The 21,995-nt window shown below is 40.1% G+C and overlaps 1 protein-coding gene across 1 annotated transcript in view; it reads right to left on the bottom strand.

Annotated features, from left to right (window-relative positions):
* CAMSAP2 (calmodulin regulated spectrin associated protein family member 2) overlaps window positions 1–21,995 on the bottom strand; it is an 81,150-nt gene that overhangs the window by 38,466 nt on the left and 20,689 nt on the right. Inside the window, exons 2-4 of the mRNA XM_032218877.1 lie at window positions 20,164–20,423; window positions 9,055–9,216; window positions 7,064–7,147 (exon numbers count right to left, since the gene is read on the bottom strand). Coding sequence (XP_032074768.1) covers window positions 7,064–7,147; window positions 9,055–9,216; window positions 20,164–20,423 — 506 coding nt within the window. The remainder of the gene's footprint in view (window positions 1–7,063; window positions 7,148–9,054; window positions 9,217–20,163; window positions 20,424–21,995) is intronic.

Genomic DNA, 21,995 nt, shown 5'->3' with positions numbered 1-21,995 from the left:
TATAAAAGGACAGCTTGTGCACACGCCCCTCTTGCAGAAGTCAATGCAGGAATCAATGTGGGAGAACATTATGGTGAGCTTGGCAGGCTGGATTGCTGCCCAAGCTTGTCTGTGCCGGTTTGCTGCCAAGGACCTGTCTGTCTGTTAATTAAATGCCGTAACTTATCTTTGGCTGGGAGTGTGTTGGTGTGGGACGAGGGGGGTCAGAACACTATGCTATATGTGTCTCAATGTGTATATGGGTATCCCATAAACACATACCAAAATAACACAGAATTTCATCTTTTATAACAACTACTTTCTGTTTCTGACACGTTAGAACAATTTATCCTCCCTCCAAAAATTTCCCCTCCCTAGTAAAATAAATCTGTCGAATGTGTAGATTTCTTCATTTTCAAAATTGATAGTATAAACCACGACATTAGGATTAAAGAAATAAAATGAGCTTAGATCTACTGCCAAGCTTGTTTGGAAGTAAAAAAATTTATTGTAGAAAATTATGTGTTTAAATATAATAAATGAGCAATTGTAACAATATACCATATCACCCTTCCTCCCCCCCCCCTCTTGCATTGTAAGTCATTTACTCCTTACTCCTGAAAATTGTGAAATGGACCCTGGGGTGGTATTTGTTCAGCTGGGAGTATAATGGGGCCAGGTGGGTGATGGGACCAACAGGATTCCAGAGTATCTTACATTATAGCTGCTATCTCCTTTGGAGGTGTGTGCATCTTACTTAAAAGGCACTGAGTAGGGAAAAGAGGCAGACATGAAAAGCATGTTTGGACTATCATTACATTGGCAAAGCAACTGATACAACATTAAGCTAATGAATCGAAATAAAGCAACATGGCAAACTTACAGGAACCAGTTTCCAAAACCACTTGGAAGGAGACTTCAAGGAAAGCAGAAGGGAAAAAGCAACAGGCAAAGAAGAACATGAACATGTTGGCTTAATTTAGCAATTCCACCATTACATTTTCTTTAAGACATTTTCAGATGCATGAAAAATTAATTATACTTAATTGTCTTGAAAGACGCATTCATTTATTACAAAGAGCACTGCTAAATGTACCCATGTGAAAATAATACATTGCTATTTCTCACTTCAGCCCACAGCAGCAGAAAAAGTCTCATTCTGAAATGAATTGATAAATACACGTAAATAGTACCTTTTTTATCTCAAGAAAGTTATGGTAATTTCTAATCCATGATTCTAATCAAATAAACAATTTGCTCTTCAAATGAGTTGTAACTTTAGAACATTTTTATTCTACATTTTCCCATGAACAATGAAAAGTACATTTTTACACCACTTCTGATCATGAAAAACAAATCTTGTTCAGTTTTTAATGATAAACTCATTCACTCTTAATAGGTCAGTGATGGGCAACCTTTTTGGCGTGGTGTGTCAAAAATCGGCAAAAAATCGAGCATAACTCGCGTTGTGTGTCACTTCGACAAAAACATAATTTTGCGCAATTTATAGTTTAAACTACAAAAATATATAATTGCAATATAATTGTATTTAATAAACCAAAAACAAATTATTTAACATACCTGCTTAGTAACTTCTTTGTTCATCAGTCACTTTTTTCAATGCCATTGTAACTCTGGTCACTAAATGTTTTCCCCCTCCTCGAGACTCCTCACTTCTTCCTTCATTCCTCTTGCTTATCTACCTTCACCTTATCTGTCTTCTGCTCTTTCCCTCTCTTCCTTCCTTTCTCCTTCCATCCTCTCTTCTTTCCTCACTCACTCCCTTCCTCCTTTCCTCTTCCTTCCTCCTTCCATTCTTTCAGCTTCATTTCTTTTGCCTATCTACCTTCTCTGTCTTTCTGCTCTTTCCATTTCTCTCTTCCTCTTCGCTTCTGTTCCTTCCTCCTTCCCTCCTTCCCTCTTTCTTCCTTCTTCCTTCCTTCTGCCTATCTACCTTCACCTTCTCTGTCTTTCTGCTCTTTCCCTGTCTTCCCCTTTCCTCCCTCCCTCCCTTCTTTCCTTTCTAGTTCCATCTTTTCTTCTTTCCTCTCTCCCTCCCTTTTTCTTTTTTCCTTCCTTCCTCTTTCCTCTTGCCTATCAACTTCATCCTCTTTGTCCTTCTGCTCTTTCCCTCTCTTCCCCTTTTCTTCCTACCTCCTTCCCTCTTTTCTCCCTCCCTTCTTCTTTTTCTTTTTTTATTCCATCTTCCTCCTTCTCCTCCCATTCTTTCTCCTTCCATCCATCTTTTCTCCTTCCATCTTCTCCCCCCTCCCTTCTTCTTTTCCTTCCCCCCTCCCTCCTTCCTTCCTCTCCTTCCCTTTCTCGCACACAGGAAGGGGAGGGGAGGGGAGGCTTTCTAGTCGCTTTCACAGCATAATTTCTTTATCTAACTTTTAAAAAACAGTGTGCAAATCAAACTTGAGATTTTCGTAACCTGCGAAGCACCAAGTTATTATCTTCTGTTGTTACAAATTCGCAGCTACTCCATTCTTTCCGATAGGAAACTGCATTTCCCAAGATGCCTCAGGTCCTCAAAGCGCTGAACGCGGTTTTGCAATTGACTCCAGCGAGGCCCGGTAGCCGCCGGCTGGGGTGGCTGTCAAGGCGCTGACAGCGGAGCAGACGCGCCATTTGTTACTGCTTCCAGCAATCGAGACGGACGAGGGAAGCGGCGGTGGCGGACGTTAGCAGCGACTGTAACGACCGCGCGGGCGAGGTGCGGAGGAAGAACGGAAGGTCCCTCCCGCCCGCGACGACGGCTCCAGCCATGGACGAGCAGGCTGGCCCCGGCGTCTTCTTCAACAACAACAACAACGCGCTGCTCTTGCCACCACCTCCGGGTGGGAAGCAACCACGCCTTGCCAACTCGCTTCCCACCTCAGCACAGGGGCCGCACAGGCGTGGTTGCTTCCCATCCGGAGGTGGCGGCAAGAGCAGTGCGTTGTTGTTGTTGGGGCCAGCCTGGTCGTCCATGGCTGGAGCCGTCGTCGCGGGCGGGAGGGACCTTCCGTTCTTCCTCCGCACCTCGCCCGAGCAGTCGTTACAGTCGCTGCCAACGTCCGCCACCGCCGCTTCTAATTAATATAATTCTCCCTCTCTTTTTCACTCTCTCTCCAGCACACAAACGCAAATGCATAGGGCAGCCCACCTCACACACAGGTAACTCCGGGCAGCTTACAACATTATGATGCACGTCTCCCCATAGGAGAGGAGATGGGGAAGCCGGGGGCCCAGAGATCACCCGGGGGATGCCGAGGATGCCTTACCAATCGAAAGCCGGCATACCTCGTCATAATGGGGGATGGATTTCTTGCCAGGAAACGCGAGGGTTGGACAACGGCGGAGGCTCGGGTTTGTTTTTTTCCCCGGGAATAAAAGTGAACATAAGACTTCTAAATCCCCAGCAAGAAAAGAAATGCAACTGTAGTGGTCTCTCCCCCCCTTCCTCTAAAGAACAAATGTTATCCTGCCGCAGAAGCGAAGAAATCTCAGATTTCGCCCTTCTGCAACAGCCTCCCTCGGGATCCCGCTCCTCCGCTACAGATGCATCGCGTCCCAACAGCGGAACGTCTGGTCACCTTAGGGATGAATCCTGTGCGTGTCACCCCAAATGGCTACGCGTGTCAGCACTGACACGCGTGTCATAGGTTCGCCATCACTGTAATAGGTTATAAAATGAATAACCTAAAACTTGTTTATGGACTGATGAATTTTGCACGAGTATTTTGGTAATGAATAAAAGAAGAAAATGATATTACAGTAGTAACCCCTTAAAACTGGCCTCCTACTAAGCAGAGAAGAGGGGCCTGTTCTGGACGGTGGTTTGGTGTTAAGAGCCAGCTTGTAGCTGTGGACTATGTCTTATGGGATTGCGGTTCTACTATGAGACTCTCTTTATTTAACAATGATTAATTTATGATATCAAAGGCTACTCTGGAGGCGTTGCCATTTTACCATTTGCTGTGGATCTATTAGTATTCACTAGTGTTTACATTGTTTACCATGAGATGTTATTGGTTCGAACTGTTATGTCCTACCACAAACATTTTAATGGTTTTAATTTTGGGGGAGGAGGTAATTTTCCATGAGTCTAAACAGATTTGGCACCATACGAGCTCAATAAAGAAATAATAAAATAAATAAAATGCTATTAAGACATTTCACAAGCATTACCTCACAATCCCTGATGCAAATCCATACAATTATTGTTCTGTATGGACCATAATATCTATCTATCTATCTATCTATCTATCTATCTATCTATCTATCTATCTATCTATCTATCTATCTATCTATCTATCTATCTATCTATCCATCCATCCATCCATCCATCCATCCATCCATCCATCCTACCTTCCATCCATACATCCATACATCCAATTTTAAGGCTTAACATGTTTATACATCTCATTAAACAAACAAAAAATCACCAATATTGGCAATGTACTGTAGAGGTTATGCTTACTTGAAACTAATGTGCATTTTTGGCAAAACATCAATCTTTAAAATGCTGCAGAAACAACAGCTCTACGGTTCTTTCTAGGGTGAAGAACAGGGGGAAGGCGGGCAGAAAAACTCAACCCCTTGTGAGGTTTAAATGTAGAGTGTGATCCACCAAGCCTAACAGCAGAGAAGTGAAGTGTGGGAGGGCAGGGACCTATAAACTGGAGTAATTTAATTCATTGATATTCCTAAATCTGACTGCTTGTGAGTCATTAATTATAGTCTCCAATGAAGCAAATAATTTCATTCCATTCTTCATAATGAAAACAAACACGGGGCTGGGGCAGAAAAGGGCCAAAACATTAGAAGTGACAGGGCGATTATCAACCCATGTAAACCACTTTAGAAAAATGGATGCAGAATCTAATTGTGATGGTCGCATAGCTAAGGAACAGCTCAATTTATCATGCAGGAAGGAAGTGAAAGAAGTGGAGCTTGTTTAGCCGCACGCCAAGAAAAATGAAATGAAATGGAGAGTCGGGGGGGGGGGGAGATTCCTCTTGAGGCTAAGCAACTACTGGACCAAAAGTTCACATTTGAAAATTTTATTCATGACTGAGCGAAGGACTGACACTCTGCACATATGGGATGTGACTAAAATGGTTCACCGACGAAACCGCAAAGCCCTTATCCGCACTGACATAAGCGCGGAGGGCAAATCCGTGCCGTCCAAAGCGCTAAGGAAAAAGGGGACCCTAGCGCGACGACATAACCGCGGAGGGCAAATCTGCGCCTTCCGAAGCACTCAGCACCCTAACCCTAACCCTAAACCAAACCCCTAAACCTAATCCTAACCCTTACCTTAATTTAAATCGGCTTTCTGCCGCCACGCTGTTTTAAAGAGCCCTTCTGTCGCCACGCTGTTGTCGCCGCAGTGATGACATCGCGGCTTTAGCGACGCGGTTTTATCGCCGCTATTTTGACGAGCGCGGTTTTGTCGGGCCACGGACTAAAATAGCTATCAGTAGAATAAGCCAACCAAGACATACTACTATCAAGAAATAATATAAGAAACTGCAAGGGAGATAATAGAGGTTGTTGGCATCTATAATGACCGTGGATAGCCCCACATTACGATCCTATCTCAATGATCATGTCTTGGCTTGTTAAGCCTCGACACACCCACACATTTGCACGTGTCTTTAACTAATCTCTCTAGCCTGTTTGATTTATCTGATCAGTGGAACTATTGCCATCAGATTTAGAGCAAACTAGAATATTAAATCACAGTTCAAAATCCTAAAAATCCTAGCTTATTCTATATCTAGTAGGCATGGATCCTGGTGAGATGACCTGATTTTTAAAATTAAATTCACTTTCGTAGCCTCTTCTTCACAGAGCCACTGAAGCAGTGGGTGAGCATGCGTCGTGGGTTAGTGAGTGTGCGCAGTTCCATTTGTGCAAGTGGAAAGAAAACAGTTTTGGCTGAAAAAGTATACAGCGATAGAGGCATCAAAACCTTGTAACATATTGACTTAAATTATTCACTCATTATAGTAACAATGCTATCCATAAAACACCACCTTTATCTGAACAAACATCATTTTGGGAAGAAATACTGAATATGAATGTTTAAAATGTTTGTACATTTCTTCTTAAAGTCAAATATGTATTTGCACGTTATAAGGATGTGCACATACTATTTTCTGTGTTTACTTTTGTTTTTAATCATTGTTTTATTTTTCATTTTAATAATTTTATTTCTTAGTGTTTAATATACCAAAACAAAAAAAATGTCTCTGAATTTCCTCTAAAACAAGGTACTGTAAGAAAAATCTAAATCGGGCGTTTGAAACTCGCAGCACAGTGGTGGGATTCCGCCAGTCCGCACCTATTCGGGAGAACCAGTTGTTAACTTTCTAAGCAGTTCGGGAACCGGTTGTTAGAAGAAATCTTGTTTTTTCCCACTTTACAGGGCTAATCCTGTAAGGAAGGCAGGAAGGAAACATTCTGGTGTTGTTTCTAGCCTAATCTTTATTGCCCTGCTTACAGAAACCCTTATTACATTGTAAGAGCTAAGCCGAAGCGCCCATCGATGTGAGTGATGTTGAGTTGGCCATGCCCACCCAGTCACATGACCACTAAGTGATGCCTACCCAGCTGGTCATTAGGGCTGAGAACCAGTTGTTAAATTATTTGAATCCCACCACTGTCGCAGCATCATGGCTGCATCATGTGACATATCGCAACTTTTCCCCCCCTTCGCTAAAGCAGGCGTGGGCATGGCCAGCCCGTGATGCATCCGGGCTGTGGGTTTGACACCCCTGATCTAAATGTTGAATGAAATTTTTATTCATTTACTTATTTTTTTTATCCTGCCTTTATTACCTTTCTAAATAATTCAAGGCTACAAACATACGTAATACTCCTTTCTCCTATTATCTCCACACCAATTCTGTAAGGTGGGTTGGGCCTGCTTTCATGCCTAAGATGTGACTAGAACTCATAGACTCTAAATCAGCACTTTAACTACTACGTCAAACTGACTAATGATCTCTTAGAACGTATTTTAAAAAGAGAAATCTCTCATTAGTTGCAATTATTCTGAATCTTTCTTAACTAGCACATTTTGCACACATACCTTTTGACCGCCTGGCGTTTCTGCCCCCTGTTGCTCTTTCAGCTTCTGCTCCTGTTCCATTATATCCTTTAAATGTTCATTGGCCTGAAAGGGCAAAGGAAGTTAGGCTTTAAATAAATTCTGCTTTCTTGCTAAGATATAAATAATAGTATAATTATTCTGCTAGGGGCAATTTTGAAAGAGTGCGGCAGCCAAGGCTTTAAAAATTGTTTACAATACAAGCCTTTCTCCTTTTCTTGTTCTTCTTCCAGTGTACAAATGAGTCTTAAGAGGCCAAATGGGTTTAATCTTTAAAGCTTTAAAGTGGTTGAGCTTAGCAATACTTAGAAGTGACACTGAAATTGCATAGACACTCTAAGACAGACTTTTCCCTATCTAGTCATGGTTAAGACTTAGTATACGCCTTTCATTCTTAGCTGGCGTTTCCACCAGGTGTATTATTGATTAAAGGAGATGGACTCCAACACCTCTGTGGGGCGCAAGGCTAAAAGAACCACCTTAAATTACCTCACACACAACACTGGCATGCATAAGAATATGATGTAAACTTGTTTTTTAAAAGGCATTTTTAATATTGTCTTTGCACCCTAGCAGAAAATGCAACATATATGCACTGTTTTCCCATGCACTGAACTTGGGTCACTAACACACTGATTCATGAAATCAATAGATGCCTATTTAATCATTTATTTCTATACTTGCTGTTTATGTCATCTTAAGGATTTGGTGGGAAATACACGAGGAACACGTATCTTTGGCAAGTGCCAATTTGACTGTAATAAAACCAGAACCTGCACAACAGTTGGATTTATTTAAGATCTGCTAACAAGTTGACAACAGATGGAAAAGAGAATGAAAGCAGGCCAGCTAGGCTATTTTCATTTATTTGTACAATACACTGGGTTTTACCTTATCATTCAGCACAGTGTTTCTCAACCTTGGCAACTTGAAGATGTCCGAACTTCAACTCCCAGAATTCCCCAGCCAGCATTTGCTGGCTGGGAAATTCTGGGAGTTGAAGTCCGGACATCTTCAAGTTGCCAAGGTTGAGAAACACTGATTTAGCACAGCTAGCATAGCACTAATCAGTGCTGCAGGATGGGATTGCTAGGTGACATCACCAGTGCCTTCCCAATTCTAACAGAGAAAGCATTATTGAGTCAAGGGGTTCTTGGTGCTCTCTGTTGTTTTCTTGCCTATGTTTCATTACCCAAACTAGGTAACATCATCAGTGCTAGGACTAACCTCAGAGATCACCAAGGGCCCCCTCGTTTCAACCCTGAGCTACAAATATTCTCCTTTATTGGTACCATTATTGAGTTGCTTCAATATCTCAGCAACCTCAGAACAATTGTTCATTATGGCTGCCATACATAGATGCTACTTCTGTGTTCAAAGCATAGCAATAACGGTCATGATCTGTTCCTGGGGAAAACTACAAAATTGGGCTAAACAAACCCTAGGTAAGTATTGTGTTGTTATATCCAATAGATTATTAACAAATTTATTTTGTTAGTATCACAATCAGTGGTGGGTTTCCAATTTTCTTTTTTAGTACTGGTTTGCTTGTGCTCAGAAGCATCTGGGTGGGTGGGACGAGCCTCCCGTCACCACTACTACCGGTTCGCCTGATCCGGGCCAAACTGGGAGCGACCCACCTCTGATCACAATGGCTGAAATAAATAATTTTCCAAATCAGGAAAATGAGCAATAATATTTGTGCAAGCTCTTTCTTTGCCCCCTTTATTCAGCTTTGGGTTTTGGTTTAAATATATAAGTTTGCATTCAAACATTGCAAAGAAATATGATCAAAGCTTACTGTCCAAGAGTAAAGTATTTAGAAATCTGGCAAACTGAGCTGGAGGCAAACATTAATTGACATTATTTTTGTTCAGTGAGTTCAGTAACTGAATGGACAAATAATAGTCAAGTAAGCGCATCGTTTCCTTCCTTCCTTTAAAAACACCGTGATGATTAAATGAAATGCCTACCTTATTTATCCAGAACATGACAGCGTCTTCTATGTCATAGGGCAGGTCTGTAGCTTGGAAGAAGGAGGAATACTGCTGTACACATGCAATAACTTTTTCCACACTGATCATTTCTACAGTATATGCCATCATTAAGGTGTCAATCATGGCCAAATGAGCACTCTGCAAAGATAATAATGTTTTCACTAGGAGGTGGAATACCAACATAGAAGAAGCCAGAAGAATTTATTTCCAAAAGGAATCAGTAATTGGAGTACAAAATACATAAGCTTTACAAAACATTGAAATAAATGGGAATTAAACAATGTAACAGAATAAGCAATTTCTTCTGAAAATTTCCCATGATTTAACATTGTACAGATGTTCACTTCCAGAAACAAAGGTACTGTATTACTTAGCCCTCTCATATGCTTGAATATATAATAGAAAATTTAAAACCTAAGTCCTCATGTGTCCACTTATCCATTTTATAATCTTAGAATTATTTACTTATTTATCTAAAAGATGCATATTAATCTTAAATGAGCCAACTAGCAGCAAAACCAAACACAATGAAAACAAAAACCTGATACCACAACCCTTCTTTTTTTTATTCAACCAACAACACCATCTTCAGGTGCCAACTATATCCCGTGACCCGACAAAAGGGCGAATGACAAAACCGCGCCCGACTAAACCGCGTCGCTAAAACCGCAACACCATCAACGCGGTGACAACAGCGCGGCGACAACAGCGTGGAAACAGAAGGGCGCTTTACAACAGCGCGTTGACAGAAAGCCGATTTAACTTAAGGTAAGGGTTAGGTTCAGGGTTAGGTTTAGGGTTACGTTTAACGTTACGTTTAGGGTTAGGCGTTAGGTTTAGGTTTAGGGTTAGTTTTACAGCGTGCTTCTGTCGCCACGCTGTTGTCGGCGCGATTCAGCGCTCATTCGTTGGAGCACTTTAGAACACACGGTTTTGTCACCGCGGTTTAGGCGGGCGCGGTTTTGTCGTTCGCCCTTTTGTCGGTGAACCCTATATCCTACTCCAGCACTTCCAGAAAACTGAGAAAGTGGAGGCTTGCTAGATCTCTGGGAAGAATACTCCAAAAGGACAGAGGGTGCCACAGAAAAAGGAGTGTTTGCTATGCCTCACTGGCAGTATTTCAGAGAAGGACCTTGGAACGTGCCCATTCTATCCAATACGGCAGAATGGACAGATACTCTCAGGGAGAAGTGGGCCCACAACAGTGGTGGGATACGACCGGTACACCCCAGTATGGGCGTACCGGTGCCTGCTGGGAGCACCAGGTACCGTTCCGGTACGGTACTCCGGAGGGCCCACCTGCCCGCCCACTCTCCTTACCGCTATTTGAGCCAATCGGGGCTCTCGCACACGTGCACGGAGCCTACGGCACCTGCGTGATCCTCTGCCGAGCAGCCAGAGCATCACAGGCGGTAAGTATGCATGCGCACGCTGCACTTGTTCACGTGGTGGATGCCGGGCCCCATTGCAGTGTACCAATTGCAATGGGATCCGGAACCCACCACTGGCCCACAACTAACCTGGTCCAATGCCACGAAGGGCTTTCAATATGAAGACCAGCATACTTAATTGCACGCAGAAAAAAAACTGAAAATCAGTGCACTCATTTTTCCTATCACTGTTAATCCTTGCACAGAGCATTCATATTTTAGAATAATGCTGAAGACTTCTAGAGGTTGAAGAGGGAAGAGATAAATTTTAAAAAATGGTAAAACCGCGTTCCTCATTCTACGGGAGAACTGAGTTTACAGAGCAGAAGTCTCTGCGATCCAAGTGATTTGTATATTTCCTTTTATTTGTAACTACAGGTTTGGATTCTTGCCCAATCATCAAATGAAAAAAAAGAGACAAGCCCGTTCAGAAAACAATGTCCAAGCAAGGCAAACTTTTTTCCAACTTAAAAAATGAGAAGGTGCTACTTCTATCGCCCTTCAAATTCTTGTGCTAGAATTGCAATATTTGCTCATACATTTCTACCATGAACATCCCTTCAGGTCAAAATGTTACCAAGGGATGAACTGATGCTAGTATTTCCATGGGGTGGAAATCTGCTTTCATGCACCACAAATCCTATTTGGAAATATGACAATATCCAGTGAAATTTAGCAATTTCTATTTTTCTTTTCTCCAGAAAGAAAAGGGAAATAAAGCAGCATCTAGCAGAATCTTTTTCCGCTCTACTATCAGACTGCTAGAAACCAACAGAGAGATATTGTGAGATGCCATAGCTAGTGAAATTACATTGCGAATGCTGGTTTGTTATGAGAGACAACTCAAGGTTAGTACACAGCTTTATGGTCATCCAAATGGATGCTCACTATTTGCTATAAAAGTAAGGGTTTTTTTTTCCTGGCATTCTTTGAAAATGTGCAAAATTGATCCTGAATTAATTCTATTGTAAGATTTCTTTCTTCTCTTTTCTTTTTTCACTGACTCATTCTGTGTGTAGGTGTGTTTTTCAAAATGTATTTGCAGCATATAGGCATGGGATTAGCATGCTGAAGTGCCCAATACCACATTAGTCATATCCAAGTCAGACAATGCCCTCCGTGTGTTTTTATGCAAAGCTGCCACAGATGTGTCCTATTCTGCAATTCAAAACCAGAAACATTTCCACCCTTCACTGCTATCTATAGAATCCCAAGAAGATTAGAAGTTGGGTGGGGGAGAGAAACAGATCTTGGATGTGCATTTCTAACATGTGCCAAAGGAATGTCTGAGCTAATTATTCAAAAGTGATGGTCTTCCTTTCACCTTGGAAGCGATCTCCATGGAAACTAAGCCATTATAAATACAACATTACTCACAGTATCCACGGTTTTTGTAATGTCAGAGGAAACTATAATGATTCTTTATTTTTTTGCTGCAGCATGAATTTTCCTGAACAATTTAATCAATGACTAATACTAACTTTACTTAAAGTAATTAAGGGCCAGTTTTATTAAAAGGAGAGTGGAAATCTTTGCTGAAAGGATAAGAATTAAATGTCACTATTAAAAGCTACCATTCTTTTGTGCTTTTTTATTTGAAATGAGATGATCTACAAAGCATTCCGATCTGGAAGCGCACACAAAACAAATTGTATAGAAGTTCACCCCCCCACTCCATAATTTAAAAGATATGGATTTGAAGTACCCAGAAAGTTACACGATTGTAGTTTACACTGTCTTTGAATTTTGGGGTAATTGCAAAGGTCATGTCTGCAAAATTATAGTTTATGACCCGGATCTAAATTGCTTTCAAGCTTAATTCTTAAGTCCATTTAAGAAAATGACTTTAATCTTTAACTCCATAAATAGCTTAGGGCTTTCTGATGACCATTTGACATTAAGGCTACTATATCTGGGTTGTAAAAATCTGAACAGAAAGCTGCATTCTAGGAGTCATCCGGATTTTTCTAACCTAACTAGAGTAGCCCTTTCTCTTATTTCTGGAGTAAGAACACTTCACAATTTTTACGGACCACAGGTAGCAAATTCAGGTAGTCCTCAACTTACAATAATTCATTTAGTGACTGTTCAAAGTTACAGTGGCACTGAAAAACGTGGCTTATGACTGTTTTTCACACAACCGTCGCAGCATCCCCAGGGTCATGTGATCAAAATTCAGATGCTCAGCAAATGATTCATATTTATGATGGTTGTGATCAGTGGTGGATTCCTAACTGTTTTACCACCAGTTCACTGACAGAGGATGTTTTGCGCACAAGCAAAATGTGCATTTTACTGAAAACTGATCTGCGCATGCGCAGAAACTTGCCGGCGACGGGAGAAGAGACTGGGGAACCGGTTTGGGGGCGTGGCAGACAGCGACCCAGGCTGCCAAACTAGTTACCAGTTTGGCTGAACAGGTCCGAAAGGGTAGGAACCCACCACAGGTTGTGATGTCCTGGGGTCATGTGACCATCTTTTGCGAACTTCTGACAAGTAAAGTTAAAGGGGAAGCCAGATTCACTTAACAACTGTGGCTGGAAAGGTCATAAAATGGGGCAAAACTCTCTTAACAACTGTCTCTCTTAGTAACAGAAGTTTTATGGCCAAAAGTCATAAGTCAAGGACTACTTGTATCAAAATATTTGTGGCCAATTCTTATGTTAAAGTCTATAATTTTATGACCTCTATTTTTTTTAATTCAATTCATCAAACCTTTGGACTCCCTGATTCATTCCCTTAAAGTATAGCAATAGCAATAGCAGTTAGACTTATATGCTGCTTCATAGGGCTTTCAGCCCTCTCTAAGCGGTTTGCAGAGTGAGCATATCACCCCCACAATCTGGGTCCTCATTTCACCCACCTCGGAAGGATGGAAGGATGGGTCAACCTTGAGTTGGTCAGGATCGAACTCCTGGCAGTGAGCAAAGTTAGTCTGCAATAGTAGCAATAGCAGTTAGACTTATATACCGCTTCATAGGGCTTTCAGCCCTCTCTAAGCGGTTTACAGAGTCAGCATATTGCCCCCAACAATCCGGGTCCTCATTTCACCCACCTCGGAAGGATGGAAGGCTGAGTCAACCTTGAGCCGGTGAGATTTGAACCACTGAACTGCAGATCATGTATCCAACAGTTATTTATATACGTACGTATGTGTGTATGTGTGTATCCAACAGTTATGTGTGTGTGTGTGTAAATATATACAATGCAGTATGTATCCAACAGTTCATTCAGCTTTCTGTTATTTTTCTCTTTCTCTCTCACACAAGCAGACATTTAAATAAGGCACTCAAAATATTTATACTATTATTCCGCCCCTCAACACAAATTCATTAGAGTAACATTTCAACCCTGTCGAACGAACAACTAGCATAACGTTTTAATTACAAGAGCAGATCTCCAGAAATGTGAACCACAGAATTGTTTTCTCTCATCAAGAAAAAAAAATCACCAACATCTGCTTCATTGCAGTGTGAACGTACATATATACTATATCACACACTGCCCTGCTTCTGCCATTACTCTGATGTTTTGGAGAAACTGAACTTTAAAATAAAAAAAATGTATTTCAACAAGTCATGATTTCACAAATGTCTTAGAATTCTTTGATTGGGGAAATGTGCATATTCTTCAGTTGGAGCCTACTATTTAGAATTTAAAATCTTATTTTAAATTATACTACTTTTCTTAATTTTAAATTATTAATAGAGTGCCATAAGGTTAGTCTTTCTATTAGCAACCTTTTCAAAAAGTAATTTAAAAAGTACTGGGTGATTTTGTAAGTTTGTATATCCAGGTAATAGCATCTGTAGGCTAACACTGCACATTTACCCTTCCTTGTTTTTGTAACATTCAATTGAAAAGCCTTCTAGCATATTTCCTTCCTTTAAAGTTAATTTTGAAATATGTTTTTATCACAAGGTATTTTCTCTGCCCCTAAAATATTTTAGAAATATTTCTCTGTCCCTAAGATATTTTAATAACTGCAAGCACCCACAAGACAGGGCATATATTCTCTTTATAACAGGTCCAGGTGAAATAGAAACGCAATGTATACTTAGTTTTATTTATATTTTAAGTGGAATGTTATGAAATGTCAATAAGTAAACAATGGCTCTGAAATTGTCTCTGATTTGAATAGTCACCTGGGATATGATGTCTCAGTGGAGTCTTACATTTTTAAAAATGCATTAAAAGTTTACAGGTGAAAAACACACTTGGCCATGTCAAAACATATACTTCCTCTAATCCAGTGTTTCTCAACCTTGGCAACTTGAAGATGTCCGGACTTCAACTCCCAGAATTCCCCAGCCAGCATTCGCTGGCTGGGGAATTCTGGGAGTTGAAGTCCGGACATCTTCAAGTTGCCAAGGTTGAGAAACACTGCTCTAATCCTTATTATAATACAGGCCTTGTCCTAGATGATTATCTGGACTGAAATAGATTGGGAATAGCTGGACCTCACATTCCCATCTAATGAATACAGGGTTATGGCAGGCCAGTTAAGGACTGGCTGCTGGACAAATGGAAAACTGAGTAACTGGGCAAAAATCCAAGAACAGCATACAAGAATGGGACAGTATTACCCCCTTGGCATGCTGACACCTCCCTTTATTAGGTTAGCAACTTAATATTAAAAAAAAAAGACTTCTCTGGAATCTGGAAATTAGTATTGCGGCTGATTTGGAAAAGCTATGGTGAGTGACTGGTTCTTAATACCATATATTTGCTCCCTATTTCAGAAATCCTACAACCTTTTTTTTTTGCTTATCCCATTTCTCATCTGAACTGAAGGAGGAATATAACAATTTTCAACAATAACATGTAACATATCCTAATGTACTTTGGCAGCTGGAATAGTTTCTGTTCCATTTATCAGTTGGCCCTTAGAGATGTGAACTATTCGAAACAAAGTATTAACTTCAATTCATAAATCAAGCACACTGCGGGAATAAAGGAAGATTAAAATCCAAGCAGTCTTGAAAAGAAATCCACCAATTGTCATCAAAATGAATTGCTTGTTTTTACATCAAAGGAAGCTAACTTTGAACTTCAGACAATCAACTGGCCAAAAAAGAAAGATAATAGGCTTTTAAATTTTTCAATACATACGTGCACACAAATACACTATATATTGAATAGTTTATCTACTTATCAACTAGTTCTGGGGATTTTTTTTCTCCCAATATGTGTTCATATGGACCACCTAAATAGATGTTTGAATATGTGCATATGGATACACTCACAGGCCAGAGGCTACTCTCTAAAACTCTTCCAATACTGACCATATTCAGTAAATTATATGCATGATTTCTACTCTAACAAGTTTCTTAACTATCTAGGTAAAGGTAACATGTGTGCTAGTCATTCCCGACTCTAGGGGGCGGTGCTCATCTCTGTTTCAAAGCCGAAGACCAAGAGCAGTCCAAAGACATTCTCCTTGGTCCTGTGGCCGGCAGGACTAAACGCCGAAGGTGCACGGAACACTGTTACCTTCCCACCAACGTGGTCCCTGTTTTTCTACTTGCATTTTTACGCGCTTTCGAACTGCTAGGTTGGCAGAAGCTGGGACAATTAGCGGGCGCTCCCTCCATTACGTGGCACAAGGGATTCGAACTGCTGAATTGCTGACCTTTCTGTTCTACAAACTCAGCATCTTAGCCACTGAGCCACCGCGTCCCTTCTTAAGAGTCTAGAACAGGATAAATCTCTAACTGATGAACAAGTTGGTTTAAAGGAGGGCAGGAACTATGTGATCCGACTGTTCCTAACAGAGCTATATATGCACGCTTACACTTGCTCCCAATATTAATTTAAAGTCAATTTCTGAGTTTTAACTCCAGGGACAGAGACCGGAGAAATTGTTTAATTCTTCTATAGACCAAAAATTACTTTGTTCCAATCAAGATGTTGCAAAGGAAAATATACCCTAATCAGTGGCCACAGTACAGATGCCACTATAATTAAAAAAATCATGTACAGGCTTAATATGAAATTGTTAAATGTATACCTTATTCTGTAGATATACTTCAATCAGTAGTTGCTTGAAATTCAACTTCACAAGAGAAGATCTATGGAGGTCCTCAATCATCCATAGTTGTCCCAAAGGTGTTTTTTTCAATTGGACTTTGTTTTTCCTTGAAGGTGTTTGGCTTCTCATCCAAGAAGCTTCTTCAGCGCTGGCTGGATGGTGGGGAATGGAAGGATTTATATTCCTTGCAGACAGCTGGTCATATTAATCCTTCCATTCCCCACTATCTAGTCAGAGCTGAAGAAGCTTCTTGGATGAGGAGGGAAACATCTTCAAAGGAAAAACTAACCCAATTGAAAAGGCACCATTGCTTCAGAGGAGAACATTTTAAGGAGTTCGTATCTGTTTATGTTTATGGAAGACAGCAAGAAATAGGAGTCCATAGATTGCTCTCGGAGATCTCTTTTAACAAAAGAATGAAATTTACAGGATGAGAAAAATGTTTCAATTAAGTAGCTGGAGCCAAATTTCTCAACAATTCATAAAAACGTAACAAGATAGCCATTTATTTGTTGTGGGATTTTTTTTTTTATATCTGTGTATTTTTGTGTTACATTTTGTAACATTTTATGCTATACTGGTAGTCCTCAATTTACAACCACCATTGAGCCCGACTCAATTTCTGTTGCTAATTGAGACTTTTGTTAAAGTGAATTTTGCCTCATTTTTACGACTTTTCTTGCCACAGTTGTTAAGCGAATCACTGCAGTTGTTAAGTTAGTAACACAAGGGGAATCTGGCTGCCCCACTGTCACATTGCTTGTCAGAAGTTTGCAAAAGTGGATCACACGACCCCAGGGCATTGCGAGCGTCATAAATATGAGTCAGTTGCCAACCGTCTGAATTTTGATCTGGTTACCATGGGGATGCCGGAATGGTCATAAATGTAAAAAATGGCCATAAGTCACTTTTCTCAGTGATGTTCGATTGTCAAATGGTCTTTAAAAGGACTGTTGTAAGTCGAGGATTACCTATATAGCTTTCACACGAAAAGCCTTATCAGCGGTGGGATTCACTTGCCTTCCCTATGGTTCGCAAATATGAGCGCACGTGCTGTGTCTGCGCATGGCCTGCAGTGCATGTGCAGTGCTCACACATTGCTTCTGGGCAGGTGGGCGGAGCCTCCCGCAGCCACCACTACCAGAGTTCTCTCAAACCGGAGAGAGACGGCTGGATACCACCTCTGTTTATAATGGTTAAACTCCTTGACTACCAAAGTTCATCAGAAGGTTCCTTCTGCCATTGTTTCTATAATTACCTTTGTTTGAATTGTCCTATTAATTTAGAGTTTGCTCATGTATAAAAAGAAGGCATTGATGCTTTTATCAAAACATATCAAAATGCTGTAGAAGAGGAAAGTATAGCAAGGTAAAGAGAGAAAAAACCCTGTGATACTTTTCTTTCAATTCCAGAATTTACAAGCTTTATTTACAAGCTTTATTTACAAGCTTTATTTACAAGCTTTATTTACAAGCTTTATTTATGGGCCAAGCTGTATTTCATAGGGCTGTTCTTCTCTCTAATCTATCATTTAAGCAGATTACCTGAACAGGTGGCTTTATCTGGGTTATATGTATGCATGCATTCCCCCCCCCCCCCCCCGTGATGCATTTGTGTGGGTTTATGCTTCCAATTCATTGCATTCCTACAAGAGATCTTAGCAAAAAGTTTTTCATTTATCCAATTTTAGTTTATTTTGAATAGGGAAATATTCTCAAGCTTCTTTGGTGGGAGGGTTGTTTAATTACTCTCAGTCATGCTATGTGTCTCTTTCCCTACACCATCAAAAAAAAAAGTCTTACTGATAATGAACTGTTCTCACAGCTATTGTCCCAAACAATTATGCTGGGCACAGAATTGTTGAGTGCTGCAAAGAATGTTGGCAATGCTTCCTTGATGCCTTCCCTGCCAGCTAATGGGAGGCAGATGTTATCCCATGAGAGCAGAGAATATACCAAATTCCATCCAACTTTTTTTCCCCCAACTGCACACTGGATAGAAAAACTAAACATAGTTATCAAACATTCTTGGACTAAATTCTGGATTTTAAAATCTCCAATTTTCATCCTTTTTATCACTAAAAATCCAGACTACATCAACTGAATTATATAATATTCAGTTTAAAAACATCAGTACTTCTCAATACTGCTACCCCTTCATCCGAAATGCAGAGTAAAGTACTACGTATCTGCTATAATATTGACCCTAATCTACACTGTTCATCCAGCTAAACAGATGCTGATTTTAAGGCAAGTACTTGCCAAATACCTGAGTGACGGCATCAGGAAAAGTCACTGTAATATTTCCACTATGTTCGTATGTCTACATTTGCATGCAGTTACTTACAACTGTAATATTCAAACTGAATAGCAGTAGCAATTGCACTTAGATTTATATACCACTTCACGGTGCTTTACTGCCCTCTCTAAGTGGCTTACAGAGTCAGCATATTGCCCCCAACAATCTGAGTCCTCATTTTATTGACTTCGGAAGGAGGGAAGGCTGAGTCAACTTTGAACTGGTCAGAATTGAATTGCGGGCAGTCGGCAGAATTAGCCTGCAATATTGTGTTCTAACCACTGTGCTACCACGGCTGATAACCTCTTTAAAATAGTTATTTGATACCAACAGTTTCCAACCCAAAATTTAAATAAAATATGCAAAGCCATTTCAACATGTTTTAATCAAAATATAAATGAACAGACGTATATGGACAGATAGGTTACACTGTTTTAATCAAAACAGGAAATCATGGGAAATCAGAACAAGACTTAGAATAGATTCATTTAAGTCATCCAATCATGCTTAAGTTGTCCCACTGATTTGAATTGCAATGACTATTCTTACCAAATTTGAATCCAAATATGTATAAGCAAGACAAAAATCTAAAATAAATATGCAAAACACCCATATTTTTCAATTATCAAGATTTTTCAACTGGAATGATTCAAGCTATTAGGGGCAATAACAAAGACCAGTATAATTCATCTCTTCAACTCTGTAGTTAGTTTGTATCTTCAGTTTATGATATTTTACTTGCCAATTTATTGAAACCGGGGGGGGGACGACACCCTGTAGCTTGACCGGACAGAAGGCCGAACGACAAAACTGCGCCCGACTAAACCGTGTCGCTAAAACCGTGACATCATCAACACGCCGACAACAGTACGGCGACAACAGCGCGGAGACAGGAGAGCGCTTTATAACAGCGCGACGACAGAAAGCCAATTTAACTTAAGGTAAGAGTTAGGTTTAGGTTTAGGTTCAGGGTTAGGTTTAGGGTTAGGTTCAGGGTTAGGTTTAGGGTTAGGTTCAGGGTTAGGTTTAGGGTTAGGTTCAGGGTTAGGTTTAGCGTTAGATTTAGCGTTACATTTAGCGTTACATTTAGGGTTAAGGGTTAGGGTTAGGGTTAGTTTTACAGCGCGCGTCTGTCGCTGTGCTGTTGTCGGCGCGATTCAGCGCTCATTCGTCGGATCGCTTTAGAACACGCGGTTTTGTCACCGCGGTTTAGTCGGGCGCGGTTTTGTCGTTCGCCCTTTTGTCGGTGAACCCCCTGTAGTGCTGCTAAGAGTTCGAATACTGCAAGGAACGATCAATAACTAACGCAGAAATGCCAACACTCACCATCTGAATCGGTTTCTTGTGCAAGTCTCTCTCTGTCACCAGTTTCTCCTGGTCTGTAACATAGAGGCCCTTTTGGGCCAAAGCTTGGATAACAGCATCATGACCCAGAAGTGGCTTGGCAGCATCGCTCTTCAGGATGAGACTTCCCGCACGACAGTAGAGTTCTGCAGACAGCAGCAAGTTGACCACAGGAGGTTTAATATGTTCCTGGTCATACTGATCTGTATAAAATGGTTCTCGAAGCTCATCTGGTACATTTTCTGGGGGGAAAAAAACATACGTGCCTTGAGTTAAAAATGACTAATTCTCAGAACAAGTACATAATCTGTTCTAAATAACCGTAATACATTAAAATGACTTCATAATTGCTGCAATATCAGCATAAATGCCTCGATTCCACTAAATTCCACATTCAAATTATATGCAAAATTTGCGTCTAGAAATGTAAAACAATTTATTATTTACAGGTTTAGAATTTTTTTTAAAATTGGGATAATGATTCAGAGACAGAAATTTATGAAATATATAGAATAAATACAAGATTTTCAAGAATAAGAAATACAAAATATGAAACCCACAGAGGTTTCAAATGAATTCTGTCAAGAATTTAAACATCTTTAATAAAATTATATATTGGAAGTGATGGGGAGACAGTATATACATACATCTCTTAGACATTATTTCTCTTTCTCTCTCTCTCTCCCTATCCAACCACAATCTATTGGAGCGACTCTTCTACTTCTTTCAGGAATTAAAAAGTGTTGAATGAAAACCTATTTTAAATTCAATTTATAAACTCCTAGGTTATATAGCAGCTTCAGGAAAAAAAGGGGGGCGGGTTTCATATGAAACTCACTCCATTAAATAAATAAAGATGCCACATAAATTGATAAGTTCCCCAACATGATGGTTTATTCGGTGGGGAAGAGAATTCTACGAGAATATGTCAGAAGTGATATAATATAGAAAGAGCGTACTACTTCAGTAAGAACAGGACAGCTGTGGAAACAAGGCCTACTTGTTAAATTTATGACTTGCCAATTCAACTCTTCAGCCTGGAATATGAAGAAACACAAACTATAGGTGACAGAACTACTACATAAATTAACAGGTTTAAGAAGATGCTTTGAAGACTGAAGTTGGATGACTTATTTAAACTCTGCCAGTACTACCTGTCTTTTCAAATACCTCTGACTGTCTATAATAACTGAAAAAATATCAGGTCAAATGATTAAAACACTTTTCTCATCTAAAAGCTGTGCAATGTTGCAAATAATAATAATAATAATCTGATCAAGAATCTTTCAAATCATTTAGAAGTGACTTATATAAACACCAAAAACATGATAGAACAATATAAACAAAAAATGTTCTGCAATGTATTGAATATTATGAAACTTTCAGACACCGAGTTAAAACAAGTTCTTCCATTGTTAGAAACTGAATCTTCCCCCCACCCACCCACCCCCCCCCAAAAAAACAACCACACACACATAAATCTTCAGTCTGGTGCACATTTTGAACTCTGGCAGTTATTATCAATAAGGATTATTTTTAGTGAAAGCCTTATTACAATTCTTTTTGATGAATACTTTGGAACAGGTAAGAAGATGAGAATTGCAAATATATTTGCTTTCTCCAATCTGACACTTTGAATGACAAAGTCATTTTCACTTTTATTGCACAAATATATCACTGAATGCACAATCTTTCACATTCAGGTGAAAAATATGGAAATTGATAAAGTAAACTTATATATAGTATTTGGTTTTAGATATTTTTATTATTGACATTCACGTTGAGTCTTTATTGATTAGCCCTTGGGCCATGTC

The sequence above is a fragment of the Thamnophis elegans genome, chromosome 5 (assembly GCF_009769535.1).
Source record: "Thamnophis elegans isolate rThaEle1 chromosome 5, rThaEle1.pri, whole genome shotgun sequence".
NCBI lineage: Eukaryota > Metazoa > Chordata > Lepidosauria > Squamata > Colubridae > Thamnophis > Thamnophis elegans.
This window is presented reverse-complemented; position numbering and strand designations above follow the sequence as displayed.